The sequence below is a fragment of the Anoplopoma fimbria genome, chromosome 10 (genome assembly GCF_027596085.1).
Source record: "Anoplopoma fimbria isolate UVic2021 breed Golden Eagle Sablefish chromosome 10, Afim_UVic_2022, whole genome shotgun sequence".
NCBI classification, from domain to species: domain Eukaryota; kingdom Metazoa; phylum Chordata; class Actinopteri; order Perciformes; family Anoplopomatidae; genus Anoplopoma; species Anoplopoma fimbria.
Genome location: NC_072458.1, coordinates 2569503 through 2589346, shown reverse-complemented (window position 1 = coordinate 2589346; position 19844 = coordinate 2569503). Strand labels below are relative to the sequence as shown.

Here is a 19844-nt window from a genome sequence, read left to right as displayed (position 1 = left end):
TACCATGCAATGCTTTGTTTAGGGATTTAGTAGAAAGCAGCATAATGTCTGATGGTTTAGAGAGCTGTAGGATGTGGCAGCGTACAAGGGTCACAGCTTACTGTAGAAAGCAGAGGGAGTGGGAGAGAGAAAAGAGAAGAAGAAAACAATATTTCTTCCTGCAGTACCCAGTTTAAACATAAAGAGCTCAAACACCAATGTGTGAGTATTGATTTGAGAAGGTAAACAGTGCAGCAGCACTGAAAAGACAACATTATCAGAGCGCTTTTAGGGTCCAATTGGCTCTCATATCTAGTCCTCTTGTACTAAGAGCTTCTTTATCATGAATCTGAATCTTTGGCTCCCATGCCTCTGACTAGTGTTATTGATGGAAGATGGAAATGATCTCTTTTCAAGCTTTCTAATCATAATTAGGATTAGTAAGAGCCATAGTTATCTCTCTTGAACTCACTTAATCATGCAGTGTCATACAAAATGTTCCTGTCTTTATAACACCTCTTTTTGTCCCTGCAGGTGTGAATGGGCCTAAAAGACCTATAATAGTGGGTGGATCTGATAAGGCAGTGTTGTGGTAGGTCAAACTAGACTCCTCACTTCCACATTCTAATGAGGCCACGGCGATGCTGACATCCCCTCTGAATCCAAAGAAGTCATCATGCTGAAGACGGAGGCCTCGGGGGAGAGGACCGGCCTCCGGAGTGCCTCCCCCCACCGTAATGCCTACCGGGCTGAGTTTCAGGCACTCAAGAAGGCCTTTGACCAGCCTCGGATAGATGGAGACTCCAAGCCCAAAGACGTAGAACGTGTGAAGCAGCCAAGGGGCCGCCAGTATGGGGGCCATGTCAGTCGCATTAAGGACATGTTCATGCAGATGGGCTCAGAAAGTGTGCCGGCTAAGGCAAAAGTTTGTGAAGAGTCCTCGCCGCAGAAGCTGGTCAAGCCCACCAACTTCATCAACAAGGCTGATGGATCAGTGATAAAACTCCAGCATTCCTCATCAACTGACAGGGTCGGAGGTGCTGGAGCAAAGTTCTCTGAAACCAGGAAGCTGTTTGAGCAGCACTCACGTGACCAGTCCCAATCACCAGTCTTCCCATACGGACGTGATAAACGGGGTTCCCATGAGCACCTGGATGACTGGCGAGGCACTAGGTCTAATCGAGGCAGCACTGACTCCTTGGACTCACTTTGCTCCAGAACAGAGGCATCCTCCCCAACTGTCAGTCAACTGAGTGCGGTTTTTGAAAATGCAGACCACCCCAACCATGGTGCGGCCTACAAAGGCGTCAGCAGACGAGCCCTCTACTCACCAGACGGGTACCAACGCCCTGGAGGTGATGTCAGCGAAGATGACTCAAGACAATCTCCGGTTCGTGGGAGCTACCAGAGCAGGACAGATGGGAAGTTTCCCACATCCTCGTCTTCTGATGACCTTCTGAGCGCCAGTCCTGGGACGGAGACTGGGACGGAGCTGAAACCACTACAACAAGAGGAGGAAGCCCAAGACAAAGCAGACAAGTTTGAGCCTACTGGCAGAGATAGGCGGCGTCTTTGTGATGTCACCACCAACGGAGGCCAGGTGAACGGTTCATGTGAAGAAGAGGAGAAACCTTCAGAAACAAGAAAACATATTGAGGATCTAGGGGTGTCCAAAGCTTCAAAACCTAGAGATGATGACGTGATTACCAACAAAGCTTTTGAAGATGCAACCCCTGAGCCATTACCGACCCCAAATACACCAGCTGGGGAAAGCCAGGAGGATGGGGACGGTTCAAGAGAAGACAAGTCCTCTGAGTCTCCCAAGGACCAGGTGGAAGAACCTGATGAGGAATACACTGGGAATGAGCGGGTGTTTTTTAACGCAGACGGGGACGCCTGTTACCAGGGTTGGGGGGAGAGCTGCACGGATCCTGAGGATGACCTCTACGGAGACGATGAGGATATTGTCTACGACCCGGGCTCCGATCTGACAGAGATCCCCGGTCTGCCAGGCGAAAACAAAGACGACGTGCCTCCAAAGAGGAAGATTCGTTTCAGCACTGCCCCCATCACAGTAAGTTTGGTACTGAACAAAACTGTTGTGGAAGCCTTAATTGTGTAAACACACTGAACACAATCCAACATGAAAGGCTTTGTGCAGCTCTTAGCAAAAGTAGGTTAAAACAACAGAAAGCTAATATTGTATTCAGCGCTCCCTTTAAATAGGCTTGTATTCATAGTTACTTTTGAACCACTCATTGTTGTTAGCTTTGTTGATTTCACATACATTTATGAGTTCATATTATCATGATAAAATGATCTGAAATCAGGAATATCCTCATAAGACCTTCATACTCATTTCACATTGTCTTCCTTTATTACGGTCTGTGATACGGTAGATAAAATAGCAAATTGTTGCAGCTATTTTGTGATGCAGAGCTTGAGGGTCAAAGCGTTGCCCTCTGGGGAACTGACGTGTTCATGAGCAGAACATCTGTGCATGTGTTAGTCATGCTGGTTCTGCACCCACACAGTTTTCACACATGATGCTGTGTTTGTTTTTCTCAAACAGTCCCATCTCTGTCTTTTAAACGAGGGAGCCTTCGTTGAACTATTTAAGTGAGGATATTTTGTGCATTTCAGTGGCAGAGTCTAAATGAATCTGTCAAATTCTGTAAACTGTATATGCAGAATATAGCCGACATAGTGTATAAGTGTGTACGAGAAGGTAACCTTGTTTTGTCCGTCATGCTCAGTGATATCAGCAGATTTATGATAAGAGATTACATGCGTTTGTACCATCCATCCCACAGAGATTTCCCACAGTAATTACACCACAATATGGTTTCACTTATGAAAAAAAGCCTTTGTTTCTGGTCAGAATACATCCATAACGCCCCGTTCCCACAGAGATTATTTTTCCTTGTAACTTCTTTTTTTAAATTAGAAATAATAATAAAATAGTATTTGTTGCATCCTCTGCCATAAAGTATTTTGATAAAGTTTTCTGTACTAAATTGGACACAATGCAGCCAGTGTTTGTGGATTGGAATGATGGATTTTGAAGATTATGGGAAATATTTTTCAGTCTTATCCTTTAGCATTAGAATCAATAAGCTTAACATTTGAAGTAGTAAACAACATGCTTTAGGTTGCCCTTTAACTTTTTTCATCCCATGTCTTTAATTAGTCAGTGAAATCCATTTTTATTTTTTACAATTTTCACAATTTTACATGTGATTTGTGTACAAGCAATGTGTGTGCAAGTATGTGTGTCTGTGTGTGTAGACATACAAAATGGTGATTGAGAGAGTGAGATTTGTATTTGGAGCTAACGCAAACATTCCACAAGTTAAGGATCAATCCTATTAACATGCTGTAATGAACCAGAACAATTAGCCCAGTTATTCTGAGGAGAGAACATGCTGTTGGTTCACTAATTACCCTGTGCTGTCTCTGCAGTATGTCCTTTTTTCATCTATCTCTTTTCCTCCTTGTCAGCACATATTTTAACTAAGCATATGAATTATTACATTAAATAACATAGAATCATATGTAATGTAATTTAGGTTTTTGATAATATATTTAACAATAATAAAAAATACAAAATCTGCTTTTGATCATTTGAAAAATGTATTTTCTTGAGATCAATTTAGCAAATTTTTATATACATCATACAATGAATGTGAGCAAAACAAAGCTTGTTGTCCATTTAGGTCGAACAGGCGGGGAATATGCTCCTCTGTTGTTGTCTGTCGTTTCAAGCCTTCGGTTTTCTATGAAAAGGACAGACGCTCGTTCATCATATGGAATATTCAAGAGACTGGCCCCCCACCCCCTTTTATGCACATGCACAATTAGATATGCACCCCCTCCCACTTCTTCATCACACGCCCCCCTCCTCTCAGCACATGAGGGACAAACAGGGTTCTGTCTTTTGTTCGTCTATAGTGAGAGAGACAAAGCTATTTTCTCAGCCCTCGGTCCTGCACGAGTCCAGCTTGACCCCTGTGGGAGGAGTCGGCAGAGAGCAGCCTATAAAAAAACTTGCGTGTTATGATCTAATGCTTAACGTTCTCTTCCCTTCATGTAATATTTCTTGGTCCTGCCCCGTAAAGCGGATAAATCATTTCAACATCCCAGCTTTGAAAGCTTAATTAATTTTAGAAAATCATCATGGCAGCCACAGGGAGAAGATGACACACAACTAGCTTTTTGCATCATTTTTGTTAACACGCACACAGACTTCTGTTTGAGAAGAAGATTCACAGATCCAGATAAGAAAGAAGCCTGTTAATGTGTTGACTTCACAAGTGTTGAGATTATATATCTATTTTGAATATCACTGAATGGTGATCCTCTTTTTATCTAGCGCCAACAGCAGGTCAGAGTTTTCACTTAAACTGTGAAATAACTCTATGTACTTGATCTACAAGATGGCACGACATTTTGTTCAGACATTCATGGCTCTCAGACAATTAGTACTAATAATGTGGATGATTGCCTGTCTTTCCCAGGCAACCTCCAGGTAAGAAAAGTGAAGCCAATGTGGAAGTGCCTTAAACCTGGATTCTTTCTAATATCCAGCTCCTCTGATTGCAAAAAAAAGTCTGATTGTATAGAAGTCTATGAGACAATGACCCCTCATCTCACGTGATTTATTACCTCATTAAACGTTGTAAACATGAGTTTACTGTCTCAGTCACTAGTTTCAAGGCTTCTTCAATACAGTATGATGTTCATTTAGTAAACGATGGTCCCATTTAAAGTAAAATAGACCATAAAGCAGGTTATGCTTTAGGGCGTGGCTACCTTATGATTCCCAGGTTGCTACCACAGCGTTGTCCGGTCTCGGTGTTGTTTGCTGTTCATGAAAGTTAATCAGAACTCTTTGGTTGCCTGAAAATGTCTTATTCGTCGTACTTAGCTCTACCCTCTTTAGTCATTTCTGTTTGCAAAAAAACAAGATGGCGATGGGCTAAAACCAATAAATAATATTCCCATCAACGTCAGCTGAACTTCGTATTTGTGCTAATTAGCAAATGATAGCATGCTAACATGCTAAACTAAGATGGTGAACATGCTAAACATTATGCTTTACAATACTGTCATTGTGATCATGTACTATTGCTGTGCCTATAGTACTTGTACACCCTCACAGAGGCTGTAAACTCTCGTTAAAACAAGTTATTTTTGTATTTATTAATAATTACTTCCACATCCTTTCACTGTAGCTGTAACATCCTGACTGACCCAGTGGGAAGTGACTGCTTTGAGCAGCCCAAGGCGAAGGCAGCCTGCTCTCCCGGAGGCACTGACCTACAGAGGAGAATCAGATCTCATGTTCATTTAAGCAACCGGTTTCATCATTGACATTAGAAACCTCTAGTTTGGTTGTTCAGTCTGAGGCATATAGACTGATGCATTGAAGAAGATTCAGTCTTCTATCGCACTTTTGATGTCCTGCTGTCAAAGTATGTTTTGTGCAGCTGATAGGACATTGAGAATACATTGTTTGATCTGAAGGTATGGCACACATCTCAGCCAGTGTTCACTTCCCCTGTATGGTTCTCTCAGGGTTTAAAAAATGCAGCCTTGATCACAAACAAATCCCAAAAGCTTTTAACCATCTCACACTTGTTGCAGTTTTTTTTTGCAAGCAGTGTGTTGTCTTTCTCTCTCTTTGTAGAGCCGCACCCCAGGAGTTTGACAGAAGAAGTCTTCTCCCTCTGCACGCAGTCTGCTGTGTCAGTCTCCTCTTGTTTTCCTCTCTCACTCTCTACGTGAACGGCATTTAGATCGTCTTATTAATGATACTTTTCGGGCCTGTTGAGCAGCTGCATTTTAATCACTTGAGATAACCGCAATTTCCTTATGGATTTAAGGAGATGTGATGAGCGGAGCACCGTTTCACAGACCACTGTCATCAGCCCCTTCACTACTCACGCTGTGTCAAAGAGACTGACGTTCTGTCCATCGGATTCTGCTGCTGCACCGCTGTGGAATGCTGAGTAGCATGGATCTGCGCTCACAGCCGTAGTCAATATGATGGATCTGTGTCGCTCCTCTTCTCTGTGGCAGTGGTTTTGGAGCCGCAAGACATTTTTATGAATGGCTTTTACTAGATGTTTTGACGGGTGTGTTGTTCTGTAACAGGGATATTTGTGCTCATTCTCTTTCTGTGATGCCTTGTAAATACTTCTGTTGCCGTAGATTTTGTTGCTGTATTTAAAAGGATGTGAGGTCAACACAGGGGAATATATGAGGTCACTTAGATGACTCATTTGCCAGAGGAAGAAACCAGAGCAGTGTCACGCTTATATCTTATTTCATATTAGAATATATAAAGTTGTTTACTTGGTATTCATTATTACAATGAAAAAACAATGCAATTATTAATAATGTACAAATAATTATTGCTATTATTCCTTTACTGTGCCCTCGGTCCGGCTAAACTGCTTTTTCCTCAGACTGATATCCCTTTGCTGTATGTGGGTTTGCAACTCAGGGCATAATACATCAAAGTAATTTAGAGACTCCTCTTGAATTTGTACTGGAGCATAAAAAAACATGAAGACAAAGTCATCGATCCTTAAAAACAGAGAAAATCCCAACTAGCACCCACCTTGCCAGACGGTTTTGAACATTTGGGAGCTCATTTGACGGCCCTTAATACAGTACATGACAACAAAGAGCCCGTCCTCCCATGGCTGTCTAATTCCAACATACATGCAGTAAACATATGTGATTCTAACGTCATCCTAATCTGGAGCATCAACCGGTTTTATGCTTCACAAGCTCAAATGAGATGGCTTATAGCCAGGAACATTCTGACCGTGTTTTTGATGGAAAGATTACTCTACTTAAGGGCAGTCTGTCCCACCGGATGATCGTATATGTGAAACAGCATTGACATGGATGTTGGCAATGTCATTTGTAAATATTATTTAAGGCCTGCAGCATTGCTACAGCTAAGCCCCCTTCAATATCGTCTAGTGTGGCAGTGAATGCCTTTTATGCTAAAAATCCATTATGCATTATAAGAGTTTTCCAATCCTTCTCAATAATGAGACGAACTCTGCTCAAGCACAACTCATTAAGCTGATTAACTGCACCTGAATGGTATTGATGTTACATTCTTTTATGATATTATATGATATGTTATATGCTACATTCCTTAGCATCGACTCCCTTATGCCCTGAATTCTGGTGTTTTCCCTATGCGGGATGAGTGAAGCTGGCTGTCAGCTCCCTAATTATGCGATCTGTGGCTAGGTATAATAGGAGAGAGAGCGGGGTTCTGTTGGGAGAGATTTCCAACACTGGTACAGTAGCGATTTAACAGCTGACATTTTTGGTTAGACCAGCAAAAACAGCAGCTGAGCTGAGTCGGGTATTTTGGTTAAGCTTCTTTTGGGGAGGCCAACTCTATAATCTCGACTAACAACTAGACTTCTTACAGATTGTGTAGTGGTGGAAAAACTTGTGTAGTGGCTTTATATGTGTCGAGCTAAAAGGCAACATAAACAATCCAGCACTATTCGTAGGTATCATAAATAAATATTCGCCCCAAAAAAGATTTGCATTGTAATCCAGCTATAAATGGAAGGATTTTTCCTTCGTCTCTAATCTTTGACAGGTACAACTACTCCAAACTCGTGTGTTGGGTATGTGCGTATTTGTGCGTGCATGTAGCTTAGTCACTCCATTATTAATGCAGTATTTTTTTTTGTTGGCTTGTTTCGGTGTCACCCGATCCTCCCTGAGGGATGCATTTTTAACGATCCAGGAAAGGCGAGACGTTCGTTGCGGTTTTTTTAAGGCTGGTCAGTTGCCATACAGTGGACTGTGTCATGGACCGCCAGCCAAACCCAATTCAATCTGGTCCCCTGCTAATGATATCATCAGCGTGCTGCCAGTTTTTCATTGCGGTAAAAAACGGAGTGTCTCAGTGACACAATGTTTTCCGTGTTTGCTAAGCCGGTGCTGAGGGCGGTTCAGACTGCTGCACTGTCACCATGTCCTTGTTTGTAGTGAGTCAGGATCATGATTAAGGTGAACTGTCTGGATTATGCTGAAATATCAACCCTTTCCATTGCTTGCCGTCCTGCGATTTGTGCCACAAGCAAATTTTATTCCAGATCACACAGAGCGGTTACTATGCTGTGTGGTCCCAAACTCTGCCAAGTCATTGTTGCAGCATAATGAAGCACATAGCATAGATAGTGGGCAGTAGAGCAGCAGAACTGTAGCCAGCAACATGTTGTTGTTGTGGTTTCTCTAATTGCAGCCTCCCACTCATTGTATATGACAAAGACATGAAATAAAGTGGGACATTGTCTACTCTGCAGCCATTCACTAGTAGTTGTTTACTATGCTCTGCCCCTGTTTAAAGCCGGCCCCTCGCTCTCTCTCTCCCTCACTCTGTGTCTCTTGTCCTGTAGTTGGCCAGTGGCTTGGTTTGTTGGTGGGAGTCATGGCACCCAGTGGTATTGTGCCATAAACAGCGGACTGAAGGGCATTTTTTTAGGGGTGAAAAAAACAAGCTGACTACAGAAACTGGAACTGAATGAAACTGTAAAGCAATCTGAAAAATAAATCTTTATTACATTTTGAAATGATGTGACATTAGCAGTGTATTTCTCTCGAAGATCTCTACTTGTGTGAGCAGTATGTGTGTCTACTCTGTATGCAGAAAGTACTTCAGTTAAAAAAAGAAATGCTGACTAAGATTTTGACATTCCCCGACATGTCAAAATTCAGTGTGACTTCCTCAGACAAGGGGTGATGTATGTCTAGATGACAGAAAGGTTGGCCTTCCATTGACTGTAAAATCGGTACCTTCTCACTTATCTTTATGTACAACGGGCTACTGAATGTTTCTATTTGTATCTCTCTTTTCTCACTCTCACTCCTTCCCATCTGCACTTCCTTTTTATCTGTCAGTCTCACTCTGTCTGCTCTCTCAAGACATGAATTAATTTCCATCCTCAGCAAACTGTCTCATCCTTCAGCGTCCAGACACTTTCTTCAGCACCTGTCAGCTCTCCGGCATGGTGTTGTGTGTGTGTGTGTGTGTGTGTGTGTGTGTGTGGCCACAGGTAGAAGTAATGGAATGCAAATGTGCTGAGGTTTTGCTGCAGAGCAGAGAGTGTGTGTGTCTATCTATCTGTGTGTGTGTGTGTGTGTGTGTGTGTGTGTGTGTGTGTGTGTGTGTGTGTGTGTGTGTGTGTGTGTGTGTGTGTGTGTGTGTGTGTGTGTGTGTGTGTGTGTGCCAGGCTACAGTTAATCCACTGCAGGGCTTGCTGGGCTTGTGCCACGGCAGTAGGAACATTTCTCCTGGGCTTTCTAGCCTCTTATTGCCCTGGGCGGCGTCCACTGTCTGGAAGGCGCAGGGGCAGGCGACGGCACTGGCACCGACACACCAACGGCCCGGTTTAATACCATCAGAGGCGGTTGGCTGGGCATTGGCACCATGCTGTGACATCTTAGGCAGGGACTCAAACAACCCTGGAGCAAATTACCCCAAGCCTCACTCGCTCCTCAGCTTTTCTTTTTTACCCATTTTCTTTTCTTTATTTCTCTCTTATTGCCTGTTTCACTCTTCAGTCGCCTTACTGGCTGCTGCTGCTCCAACCCATGAATCATATGAGTCACTCAGTTTCTCTCTCTCTGTTGATATTGCCTCCCGTCCTCTGTAAACTCGATTCTTCCTGTTCATTTACTTCTCCTCCATTTTCTCCTCATCTTAAAGCTTCCTGCATCTCCTCTTCTGTCCCCTCATTTGTCCTCATATTTTTGTCCCAGTACACCGTCTCCTTATCTCATTTTCCTCCCAACTAAATTGTTATTATCTCTTTTTTAACATTTTCCTTGCCAGCCTTTCCCCCATGCTCTGTTGCTACCTCTTTCTCTCTCCTCCCCTGTGGCTTAGTGAGCCCTTGGTTAATCCTGCTCATCTTTCCCTGACGCCAACCCAACAGCTATTCAGGCGGACTGACAGAGGTTATTTTGCTGAGGGGTTGTCATCCAGAGATGAATCTTAATTCAGGGCACCGGCTTGGCATGTACATGCATGCATACTCATGCATGCAAAGCCTTCAAGCAAACTCATACTGTTATGAATCAAATGCCAGATGTGCATTTTTAGCATACATAACCTAAGCACTCTTTTCCTTATCCATGGAGAGTGAGAGACATTTTTTTAGGCACATTTGCAGAGTCACAGCAGCTGCAGCAGCTTCCTTAAATTACAGTAAAACTGCATTTCAGAAAAATCACACCAAACTGCCTCCATCCTCCTGTGAGGCCTGGTGATCAGATAACAACACTGCCAATCTGTGGGTACCCAAGAAGAGATGCTGTCTGCACTTAAGTACTAGTATCTCCATTGTAAGGGTTTTTTGATAACTGACAAAACGCATAAAGTATGTGTGTCAGTGTGTTTGGTGTCAGCGGCATTAGTCAGTGTGTTGTATGGAGTAAATATGAGGATGAACTGAGGAATAGAGAAGAGATATTGGTTTAAATTGTGAGGAATGACAAACAGCGAGAAAGGAGAGGTAGTCAATACCAGACTTAACAGTGTGTATGTTAGATCTCAGAGAAAGAGGTGTGCTTGCATTTATACTGTTCTTGTGGGTGGATGAGAGTTGATATTACACTGAAAAAGTTGCTGTAAGGCTTTTGCTTTTACTTGCTCCTATCTGAAAAGGATGTTATGTACAGACATTTTAGATTAAGGATTACACACCATGATGTATTCAGCAGGCACTATTAGCTCAGAGTCTCAAAACATATTGTAAACCCTCCTGCAGGATTTTAAATATATATGGTCAGCCATTTGGGGGCGGCTGTGGCTCAGTGGAGAGCAGGGTCGTCCTCCAATCAGAGGATCGGCGGTTCGATCCCTGGCTCCGGCAGTCCATGTCGATGTGTCCTTGGGCAAGACACTTAACCCTGAGTTGCTCCTGAAGGCTGTGCCATCGGTGTATGAATGGGTGTATGAATGTGTCCTTGGGCAAGACACTTAACCCCAAGTTGCTCCTGATTAGAGAGACCCTGATGGGCAGGTGGCACCTTGCATGGTGGCTCCTGTCATCAGTGTATGAATGGGTGTGAATGGGTGAATGATTAGTAATGTAAAAGCGCTTTGAGTGGTCGGAAGACTAGAAAAGCGCCATACAAGTACAGTCCATTTACCATTTACCATTTCAAAATAGGGACTTTTTGTTGACACAAGCTTTTTTTCATCCAAAGTAGTGTATTCAGTTTGAAGGTGCAGACAGTCTAGAGGAATATATTTACATGTAAATAGTTGTGTGTTGTGTTTAATCCTTCAAAATACTATTCCAATACCAGGGAGGCACCACAGGGGAGATGGCCCATTCATTATATTTCAATATATAGTGGTTGTCCTTGTGCTCTGCCTCTTCAATAAAAACAGAATTTCCGTTGAGCATAATGATCTGCCTCAGCACACACCAAATGTACTGGAAAGTGGAAATTTCTTGGCGTTTGTCACAAGGATATAGATTTCACACAGTTAAAAATGCAGATAAGGGTGAAATGCTCTGACATTGCTGTTCCCATGGATCTGTTTATTGATTATGTGAGACAACACATTGATGTGTGTCAAATTAAGTTTGGCGGAGCTGTCAAGATTAATTTTGTCTCTTGAGTCTTGTCTCCACATACAGACAGTGTTTGGTTTGGTCGGCTCTGACAAGTTTCGCAGCATGTTTGTTTGCCTTAAATTGTTATTCCTTTAAAGGCCAATAATAACCTTATCAAAGCAACCTGGACTTAAAACCACTAAGAGTAAGCCATTATACCAGCTCTGCAAAACTGTTCTTGATGTGCTTTGAGTGTTCATATTGGCATGCTAGCATGCTCACAATGTCAATCCTAGCATGTTGACGTTTTGCCGTTAAATCTTTACCTTGTTCACCATCTCATTTTAGTGCGATAACATGCTAGCATTTACTAATTAGCACCAAACAAAGTAGTTGAAGCTGATGGGAATGTCATTAGTTATGCATGTATTTGGTCATATTGGTCCATGCCTAGAGCCATGCAGACACATATGCATATCATTTAGTGACAGATTTAAATGTCAACATGTTTGAGTACAGCCCTTATGCATGTGTGGTTGGGTGCAGTCCTAACAGTCTGTTCCACAGCTGTCCGAATTGTGGTTGTACTCTGGCCATTTTTCAGCACCCCATAGTAAAACACACAGCAAGCAGCAGTATCCTGCCAATACTGCCAAGGTCAAACACAGTCACACACATTACTGTACCATCTCACATTTTCACTTTCTGTCCTTTCCTTATCTTACCTCTGTTACTTTAAGTCAAAAGTCTTCCTTTTTTTTGGGCAGAACAAAATCATAGAACATGAAGGTTATTCGTCCTATATAAGAGGAAAAATGTAAAAACTTGACCTTCACGTTTCTTCATGCTGTCGTACCTCTTTTTATCCTCTTTTAACACAGGATCATTTACCCTTCGTGTTCCCCTTTGGGTGCCTCAATATGTACAAAATTAACTGATCATGGCCTGACAATCTGGAGAAAACCGACAGGTTGTGGGTGAATGCTTTCCATTTGATGGTGCAGTCTGTCTCTTTGTTTCTCTTTCACTCTCTTTCTGCCTACCTATTCTTATTTCCCCTGTGCATGCTCTTTTATTTATCTTGTCACTCCCTCTCTCAATCACCAAATGCTCTCTTGTCCGTCCTGTCTTCTCTGTTCATCTGACTCACAGGTTTTTGGAATCCCCTCTTCTGCCTTTTTTTGTTATCAATCTCCATCACTGCTCTGTCTCTTCTTTGCTTGCCTCTTCTCATGGATCCACCAACATCTGTCCTCATCTCTCACCATGACCTCTCTCTTGCTCTCTGGCTCTCTCAAGCGACTGGCCGCATGCTAATGTGTTTGTAGAGAGCACACAGTGAGTGAGAGAGGCCATTAGAGAGTGTACTTAATGGTAGCATCGCATCCAGGACGTCCCGGACAGTGCAAGTGCTGGTGTTAGCATTTGTCAGCAGTGTGTTTGTGCAGGGGTATTTATTATGAGTGTATGTGTGTGTGTGTGTGTGTGTGTGTGTGTGTGCGTGTATGTGTGTGTGTGTTTGTGTGTTTGTTTGTGTGTGTGTGTGTGTGTGTGTGTGTGCGTGTGTGGAGAGAGATTGCTGTTTGTGTGTATGTCTCTTACGGATGGCAAAGAGTTTGTGCCTATATATTTTATTATATATTTATTTAATGCAATGCACAACATTATGTATATGTATATATGTGGGGTCAATAAGTGGATGTGTGTGTTTGTCTGTGTGTGTGCATGGGAGCGTTAATAATGCAGGGCTGTTGATCACACTGAATGATTGATGACAGGGTCATGGATAGAGCTCACGCAGGGATAAGAATAAAAACCAAACCTGGCAGCATCACGCTACATCAATGTGCACAAGCTGTGCGTACAACCAGCACAGTGTCTCTTAGACAGAGTGACATTTATTTATTCACTGTAGTTTGGTGTGTCTTTATCATGTGGTAAATATTAATCAAACACATGCCACATTCCCTCCAGCATGAACAATGTGTGGCTAAAAACACAAATATCTTGACTGGCAATATTCATGCATTTCTTTTAATGTTTTGAACTTGTTAGCCCTCATTATCGGTAACTTTTACGGTTCAAACATTACTTAAAATGTTGATTAAGCAGCATTGCTTTTTGACAAACATAGATCAGGCTTTAGGCCAGATCAATAGATGGGATGTGGCATGAGGCCTTATTGATCTCTCTATTGAGATATTCCTCTTTCACCCAATTCAAAGAGGTCAGGGTACTGAAATAGGCAGTGACTGACTTGATCAGTCACACTACAGCCGGCTGGTTGTGGGAAAAATGTGGGCATGCGGCATTGTGAATAACGTCATCAAGCTAAATGTGTGATGTCCCCGTCCCGAAATTCTGACTTGTAAGAGACAGCACCATGTGGCATTAGTTTCTCAGATTTTAATAATAGCAGCCACAATCAGTGTGGGTGTTCAGGTGTGTGTCTGAGTGAGAAACAGACTAGCGTGCCTGCGCACATAGCTGCAAAGACACTTTGAATGCCCTTGCACCCATTTATTTGGCACCAGCAGCCAGCATTCTGCGGAACGCCGCACTACAGACGCGACAACAGCATGCACAATCGAGTCTGCTTGTGCGCGGCTCTCTCCCCTCCTCTTCGGTGCAGAGAGCAGCGGGAGCGTTTGGTCGGGATGAGATGTGAAGTGATGGCCGTCTCTTGCTGTGCGGAGATGCTCCCTGCGAGGACCACACTGCTTAGAGGAGGAGAAAGGCCTCCCTATCCTCCATCAACACATTATGTTTCTCTAAGCTACGGTTATTTGTTGGTTAATGCGCCGATTTTGTGGCTGTAGCTGAGGCTTTTTTATAAGGGCTTTTATTTACCACAGGTTTGTCAGATTTGTTGTGTAGATAATGCAATGTTTGGCAATATTAAAGCTCGTGTTCGGTTCCAGCCATTCATAAACTTGTTGAGTCAGGAAAGATTTGAAGTGTTTTGTCATATTTGTAGGTACAGTATCTCCTTCATAAAACATCCAGGATCATGCTGCTCAGGTTGTGGAACTATCTCTATCTCTATAATATATCCCAACTGCTCTATTTGATAAGATAAGATAATCCTTTATTTGTCCCACAGCTGGGAAATTCGCATTTCATATCTTGTGCCCATGATCTTTACCTCCTTGTGCTCTCTCTCCAGGTGTTCAACACCTATTCCAACGAGGACTATGACCGTCGTAACGAGGAGGTTGATCCTGTGGCCTCCTCCGCAGAGTACGAGCTAGAGAAGAGGGTGGAGAAACTGGAGCTCTTCCCTGTGGAGCTGGAAAAAGGTGGGAAAGAAAATCTAAAAACATCATAAAACGAGGAGGTGGATCCTGTCAGTTACACATTTTACCCAGTAGACAGAATCACCCACGTACGGGATGTCACTTCGTTTCTATCAAAGGAGTGATATTCTATTTTTGTCTTTCTATCTGGGTTGTTGCCTCATTATATTCTTCAGTATTTCTTTATCCATTTCCCCCTATTATGACTTAACATTTTGAATTTTTAGGCAAACCATTAACAATTAGGCTTCTTATTTAAAAAAAAATATTTTTACTGCTTTTTTCAGCATCCTGTTTCAATGCAGAATCTCAATGCAACTCTGTTTAGATCACATTCAAAGGTGTTGTAGTGTACAGCTTCTCCTAACTCCCCGGCATGGGCCTCTTCACTTGTCTTTTCCTGCTGAGGTTTTGCAGTGTTGAAATCCAATATTGCCAAAGACCTGAAATAGAATTACTTTGCATCATAGGATATCACCAACCACTCGCTGTTACGTAACCCTAACAACTCATGCATAATTAATGCCGGAAGAAGACTGATGAAGGCTACACTGGAAGGAATTTCCCCTCCAGCACATTTCCCATTCATGTGAACTTGCCAATAGTAAACGCTGCCTCCTCTTCTCCATTAATAAATCAACTGTTCTTCTGTTTGAGTGAATTCATCCATCCATTTTTATGCTTATGTCCCTCAGTATACCTGACATCAGTTTACTAGGAGCCACTCTGGGTTTGATCCAAGCTTATTGGGAAGTTAGAAAATATAAATGATTGAGACTCAAACACGCACACTTTAACAATGTGGTGTGTATGTTCCCAGATGAAGATGGCCTGGGGATCAGTATCATCGGGATGGGTGTCGGCGCTGACGCAGGCCTGGAGAAGCTTGGTATCTTCGTCAAGACAGTCATCGAGGGTGGAGCTGCTGAGAGAGACTCCAGGTGAGATCCGCTTTCCTATTGGACGTCACACACATGCAACTGAGCCGTAAGTGAGTGTGGGGACACATCAAAGCAGATTAGAGTGGCAGGAAAGCTCCCATGTGACCAAAGTTGCACTTAACACATTTTGTACAAAAAATGCACACTACAATTAATCAGCTGTTTTGTTTCCACTTTCCCACCACCACTTTCTCTCCCTCACACACAGTCACACAGTCACACTCTGTTCCTGTCAGATTTAGCAGCAGGGGTTAGGATTAGACCCATGGAGAGAGGCGCAGTCTGGGACATAAGGTCTCACACAGGACTGTGTGTGTGTGTGTGTGTGTGTGTGTGTGTGTGTGTGTGTGTGTGTGTGTGTGTGTGTGTGTGTGTGTGTGTGTGTGTGTGTGTGTGTGTGTGTGTGTGTGACAGACACATTGCATAAGAGTGTATTATGTTTCTTGTTTTCTGTGAAAGTTTGCTAATGTTAGTCTGTAGAAAATGAAAGTCGGTTTTGTGGAGACTTCCATATTCAGTGTGTCTTTATCTATGTCACTAGATGATGTGTGTGTTAAGCTGATGTTGCGAGGGAGAAAATGTTTATACGTTGTGTGTATTTGTGCACTATAAAGTGTGAACAGTGCAGAGTAAGCACTCAGCCAGCAGTAGAGGAGGAGATGACAGCTTCCCAGCAGGTGAGCTGTGGTTTTCTGCCTCAAAACCGCCAGCTTCTACCTATTAGTGTGTGTGTGTGGTTCAGGTTCCCCATAAACAGATTAAAAGACTGATAAGCACTTCCATTCCATGCAGTATGAGAACAGTAAGTACTGTAAGCTCAGTATACACACTGGGAAACCTAGTGCACTGGGGCTGTTTGCGGTAGGTAGGTGCGTTTCACTTTGGGGATTAATTTTTTTCTTTCATGTATCAGCCAGGGCTGCCATTATTAGGAACACATGAGAGTGAGATTAGTTAAAATGTAGCGAGCAGAGAGACGGGGGAGAGAAGTAGGCAGTGAGGAAAAGAAACGGTTCAAAAAGTGAGAGAAGTTGTTCTAAGATGACAGTTGCACTCAAAAAAAGTCTTGTTTCCCTCAGTGAGAAGTATGAAGTATCAAAAGTTGAAAAAGATCAGAGGAAGGCTTTGCTTAAGCTCAGGTTCAATTCAGTTCTGAGCCTGTAGATTTGATCCTTTTACTCATTTATTTAAACTGAACAAAGCGTTAACGTTAATGTGCCCAGTACTCCACAATCTATTCAATGCGTTTGATGTTTGGTTAATAATTCTCACAGATTCATGAGAAGCAATGCAATCAGTTGGTTCGCTGCTTTGGTCCAGACTGCAATGAAATTTGGCACAAAGACCTTAATTTATGGTTGTCCTGATGGCCTAGTGGTTAAGACTATACGATATAGCTGCAACATCTCTAGTTCGGTTTCAGAGACCTTTGTTGTATGCCATACTCCTTTTTCGCTCCCCACATTTTCTGTTTGGATCTCCTACTGTCACTTATCCAAAAATGCATATATCATCTATAAATAGAAGATTTGACTCAATACGTAATCCTGGACAATGTAATATATTTTGATTAGACCATACATTTACCTTGTACAGCAGGACTCGTGTGTATAAAGATATTTGTGTCATTTACTTGGTTGTGGACTTTGGGCTCTCAGTAATGTTCACTATTTAGACTTGTGAAAAAACACTACAGTTCAGCCAATTAAATTTTTTCTGAATGCAACTTCCAATCTTCTGTTATAAACATGTTTGGACTCATAGATTTCCCACCTCCCCACCCATAAAAACAACTTAAACTATGCAAGGGAAATAAACAAAAAAAATACACATATATATACACACATAATATCAAATAATCATAGTTAAAGAAAGAAAATACATAAATAATGTTAGATTGATTGGGGTCTCGAGCAGTACAGTCTTTTATTTGCATACATACATGCATAAAAACAAGCACAGGAAGGAAGTAGAAAAATGTGAACACAGAGACAAACAAAGGGTCTTGCCAAATTCCCTCCACTCATAGTTATACACATATAAACCAATGACTTTCCAAAGCATCAACACTGCAAAAGAAATGTTGCCATATCGATGCAAACTTGTCAGCAGACCCATAATTGTATACCTGATCTTTTCCAACTTGATAGAATACAAGATATCCCTAATCCACAGTGCAAATGTTGAAGGGTTACCATCTTTCCAATCAAAATCTGTTGACAAAAGGTGTAGTTGAGCCAGTTTAAACTTTGATCCCATTCGCTGCTGACCTTTGCACAAACAGAGCAGGAGATAAAGGAGGAATACTTCCTCTTTACGTCTCATATTTTAATAGTGTAGTTTAATGCACTGTTCAAATATTCATTTGCATAATTATGGCCTCTGTGGAAACATCCTTCATCCTTTCTTGTGAATCTGCAGCTCTGCCTCTGTCTACGTGATGGATTTCACAATAAACCTTCATCCCAATATCAGAGAAATAAACTGAAGACTGAAGATATCAGTTATAATTACTAGATAGCTTGTGCACATTCATTTGCTCTCTGAATGTTGTCTCACTCACACACACACACACTCAGGGGAGGAGTCACTAGCCAGAAGGTAATTTCCTTCCATCATTATTACCCTTTCCAGCTATAGGGCTCTCTCTATCTCTCTGTCTCTTGCTGAGTCAACTTAATGGTCTGACGCACACCCACACCCACACACACACACACACACACACACACACACACACACACACACACACACACACACACACACACACACACACACACACACACACACACACACTCAGACAGATAGATGGGTTTGGCTGTGGCTCACTGTATTGCCTGGTCGCTGATGACCCTAGGTGTGTGTGTGTGTGTCTGGGTGAGATTGGGGTTTTGAGATTAGGGTGTTTGTGTGTGTGCTTTGTTATATTCGTATGAATCTTCCTTTGTTTTCAATTTGTTTTTTATTTGTTTTCCAGCTGCCTTCTCTCAGCCGCTGTATGTCACCAGACACCTAAAGCCAAATAGACACATTAGATGCTGTGAAGGTCAGAAAAGCGTCAGAGCTGCTGACTGGCAGACAACCAGCCCGCTCCCTGTCTACCTGTCAGGCTGACTCGTCACTCTACATCCATATGACAGCTCTGGTTGATGTGTTGGTAGCCAGGGTTTTATTAAATCCCGCTCTGCAGCTGCTGAATGTTGTTACAGACTGAGAAAGGAGCAGAAAGGGCATTGCTAACTGCAGGTGCTGATGTAACCATGGGAGGACATTGCTGGATTTAGATCTTGACTTTGCAGGAAATTTGCCCAAGATTTGCAATATGTTGAATATGTTTGCAGTTTGTAAACGGGTTGGGAGCTTAGAGACTTAAGAAAGGATATCTCAGCCTGTGCTGCTTTGATTATGACCACTCTTTGATTAATCTGTTTCTTGTCCCAGAAGAATCAATCACTATACTCTTTCAAGAATAAATGCCCCTAAGAAATTTGACCTTTTACTTTTTTTTTTTAATTAGGTCCTTCCATTGGTATTCTGTCATGCAAATTAAAACATTTTAGTTATCAGGCTTTCTTTCGTCAGTGGTGCACAGTTTCTAGCATTCATAAACCTTTGCATAAAATGCTGTGGAGTCAGCTCGTTTGAATGAACTCCAATATATTTATAAGTCATACGTGAGCCAGAATTTATTTGGTTCATGCTAATTGATCTCTGTAGAACTGAATAAACCCCATGAAACACTAACTCATTATCCTCTCTATTATCCTCAGTGTGATTAGGTTCCAGCCTACTTGTTCTGGTTTGCCTGGACCATTTTATATCATAAAAATGTGATAATTTAAAGTGTAATTAAATTGTCAGCATTCAACGATATTGAAGTGATTGGTCCTACATATTTGCATGCCGTTGTGACTCGGACCAAATAGAAGTAGGACCTCTACAGGAGGTTTTGGTGTAGAAGAAACTGATACATGTGCTGTGCCTTCAAGCAGTGAAGTATTAGAATAATATGCTGT

At 42.3% G+C, this 19844-nt stretch overlaps 1 protein-coding gene across 1 annotated transcript in view; it reads left to right on the top strand.

Annotated features, from left to right (window-relative positions):
- Positions 1–595: 595 nt before the first annotated feature.
- The window catches only part of ppp1r9a (protein phosphatase 1, regulatory subunit 9A), a 45796-nt gene continuing 26547 nt past the window's right edge, over positions 596–19844 (top strand). The window contains exons 1-3 of the mRNA XM_054605928.1: positions 596–2053; positions 14761–14893; positions 15711–15831. Coding sequence (XP_054461903.1) covers positions 656–2053; positions 14761–14893; positions 15711–15831 — 1652 coding nt within the window. The 5' untranslated portion in view covers positions 596–655. The remainder of the gene's footprint in view (positions 2054–14760; positions 14894–15710; positions 15832–19844) is intronic.